The 2,500-nt window shown below is 38.2% G+C and overlaps 1 protein-coding gene across 1 annotated transcript in view; it reads right to left on the bottom strand.

Moving 5' to 3' along the window:
- Positions 1–2,500, bottom strand: part of LOC137982393 (neurotrimin-like) — a 77,817-nt gene that overhangs the window by 13,297 nt on the left and 62,020 nt on the right. Inside the window, exons 3-4 of the mRNA XM_068829510.1 lie at positions 1,862–2,107; positions 1,435–1,671 (exon numbers count right to left, since the gene is read on the bottom strand). Of these exons, the coding sequence (XP_068685611.1) occupies positions 1,435–1,671; positions 1,862–2,107 (483 nt within the window). The remainder of the gene's footprint in view (positions 1–1,434; positions 1,672–1,861; positions 2,108–2,500) is intronic.

Raw genomic sequence — 2,500 nt, 5'->3', positions numbered from 1 at the left:
CCCATTGCACCTGCTTGTACAGATGTACATGCAGGTGTACAGGTGTCCCCCCCACCCCCACTTTCCCCCGAGTAAAGTTAAGTAATCATTATCTTAAGAACACACAGGCTCAGATAGTTGATTCAGATAAAAAGCCACCTTCATCATGATGCAAAGAACCACAGGCCAAATCAGAATGGTAATTTTGCCATTTTGCCATCAATTAGGCTTTGATAGCACTGCTGGTTAGTGGTTATAAAAAGACATTGTACATGGCTGGTTATCTTTCCTTTTGAATGTGTTCTAGGAGGAAAAATATTCAGGTCCAATGATAAATGCTCCAGTCCTTTACTGTCACCTTTATAAACAGAATACTAATCAAATGAAGTTATTAAGGCTTTCCATTACACTGTATCTCTCAGATAGTATGCGTGCCGTGACTGGCTACATTTGTGGGCCATATTAGCTGATTACCATAGAGATCGAGACACTGTATAATAGGTATCTAGGTCTGTACGTACTGTTTTTCCTCGTTGATTTATATGGCCCATGCACATAAATCAATGGGAAAAAACTTGGTCCATAATTTTAAAGTACGGACATAGAACTCTCTTTATAGTAAAAGGTACAAGTCGAATAGATCACCCAAGATGAAGCCACTACAGTAGGCAGAAAGTGGAAAAAACAATGGCAGCACAAAGTTGATGCAGAGCCGGTTAAACAATAAAATTGACACAATTTTAAAGGGGACATTTCTGAGTGGACCTTCACCTAGATGTGGTCAACCCATTCATTTCTGAAGCTGCCCACCACTGACGAGTAAAATTGTCTGGTGTTAGGCAGTATATTAAGGACAGTGCCGTGCCTACTAATTCAAAGGTATTTTTGCCTCGGTTTATGATTATGAAGGAAACGTAGATCTTAACAAGTGTTATTGAAATCCAAAGAGAAAATTGGGGCTAACCACGCAGTTTCCAAAGATAATTCGTCAATAATATTTGTAAACAGCTTTAAAATACAAAGCAATGTATGGCATTCTTTCTCAAATTGAAGCTTCATTATCTCTCAAAAATGCTTGGTTACCCCCAATTTTCCTTTTGGATATCAAGAGCACGTTCTAAGATCTACTTTATACGGATAGTTTTAAACCCCACAAAAATATCCCTGTATCAGTAAGCATCACCGATAGGAAACTCGAGTATCTCGAGATGCGCAGAAGGTATGCGAAATAACAATAGTAGGCACCGTCCTTAAAATATATTAGTCTGACACTCTCATGAGGGACTGGGTTCAAGCATGCACAATTTTCAGTCACCGCATATATGGACTTGGTACAAAATGTCCAGGACATATTGTTATTTTCCTAGGTCACAATACGACCTTAAAGTCCTAAAATTAGACTTATTATGGATTGCCAGAAGTTGAAAATCCACTTATTACATGATTGTAACTTACCAAGAAGTGTGGTTTCTGAATCACTTCCCAGATAATTGCTTGCTGTACAGGTGTAGGTGGCACGTGAAGTCTGCACTTTAGAAATATTCAGGTACTGTTTGTGACAGCCAATACTGGGAAGATCACAAGGAGTCCAATGAATCCAGGGTGTTGGATTTCCTTCCACGTCGCAGTAAAGTGATGCTGTCTGCTCTCGGCCAACAAAGAATTTACTTTCAATGGTAATTATAGGAGGAGCTGTGAAGAAAAGAAAGCAAAAAGTGCACACTGTAATGTTGAAACTCTGCTTCTTTTGAAACCAACATATGTGTACAGGATAATCATACTCATAATCATAATCGTTATTAATTAACTTTACCTACATATGAACCTGTGGATCTAGGGGTAATTTCTACAATAATTATGAATCTCAAAGACTGTCACTCACACAGAACATTTATGAAGACATCCTTTGTCAAAGCACGTCCAACACCATTATCAGCGGTACATCTGTAGTATCCTCCATACTGTCTACTACCGATGTTCAAAGGCATGGTAACTATGGTGTTATCAGAGAGCCTTGTCCAGGTTATTGTTGGTTTCGGTCTTCCATCCGCCGAACAGTTTAAAGACAATTCATCATATAATGATACTACTTGGACACTTGAAATTACAATCATGTTGCTTGGAGGATCTACAAAATGAAATTGGTGGAAAAAATGGAATGCTCTCATGGGATTCATTGAAGACAAGTGTGAAGTAGAATTGAAGTCTTCACAAACATAAAAGAGAAATCTAAAGGCTACAAAAAAAATATTTTGGTACATGTATTCTGGATGCTCTTATTCAAAAAGTGCTCTCTGTAAGCTCCAGAAACAGCCGAAAATCGCTGTCTTGTGGTCTCAGAAGCACCTGCTACTCACAGAAAAAAAAATTAAGTCGGATAATAAATCCATCACATTTGTTTCTCAACATGTTCGCTCGACAAAAATAAATCGTGGACATGCAGACTGCCACAATATTCCATAATATTTGTTTTAATAACGTCCACCCGGTTTTTGAAGTGGCATGTAATATATAGCTAGAA

Source organism: Montipora foliosa, chromosome 13 (genome assembly GCF_036669935.1).
Source record: "Montipora foliosa isolate CH-2021 chromosome 13, ASM3666993v2, whole genome shotgun sequence".
Classification (NCBI taxonomy): Eukaryota; Metazoa; Cnidaria; class Anthozoa; order Scleractinia; family Acroporidae; genus Montipora; species Montipora foliosa.
Note: the sequence above shows the minus strand (reverse complement) of the source record. Positions and strands in the feature narration are given on the sequence as shown.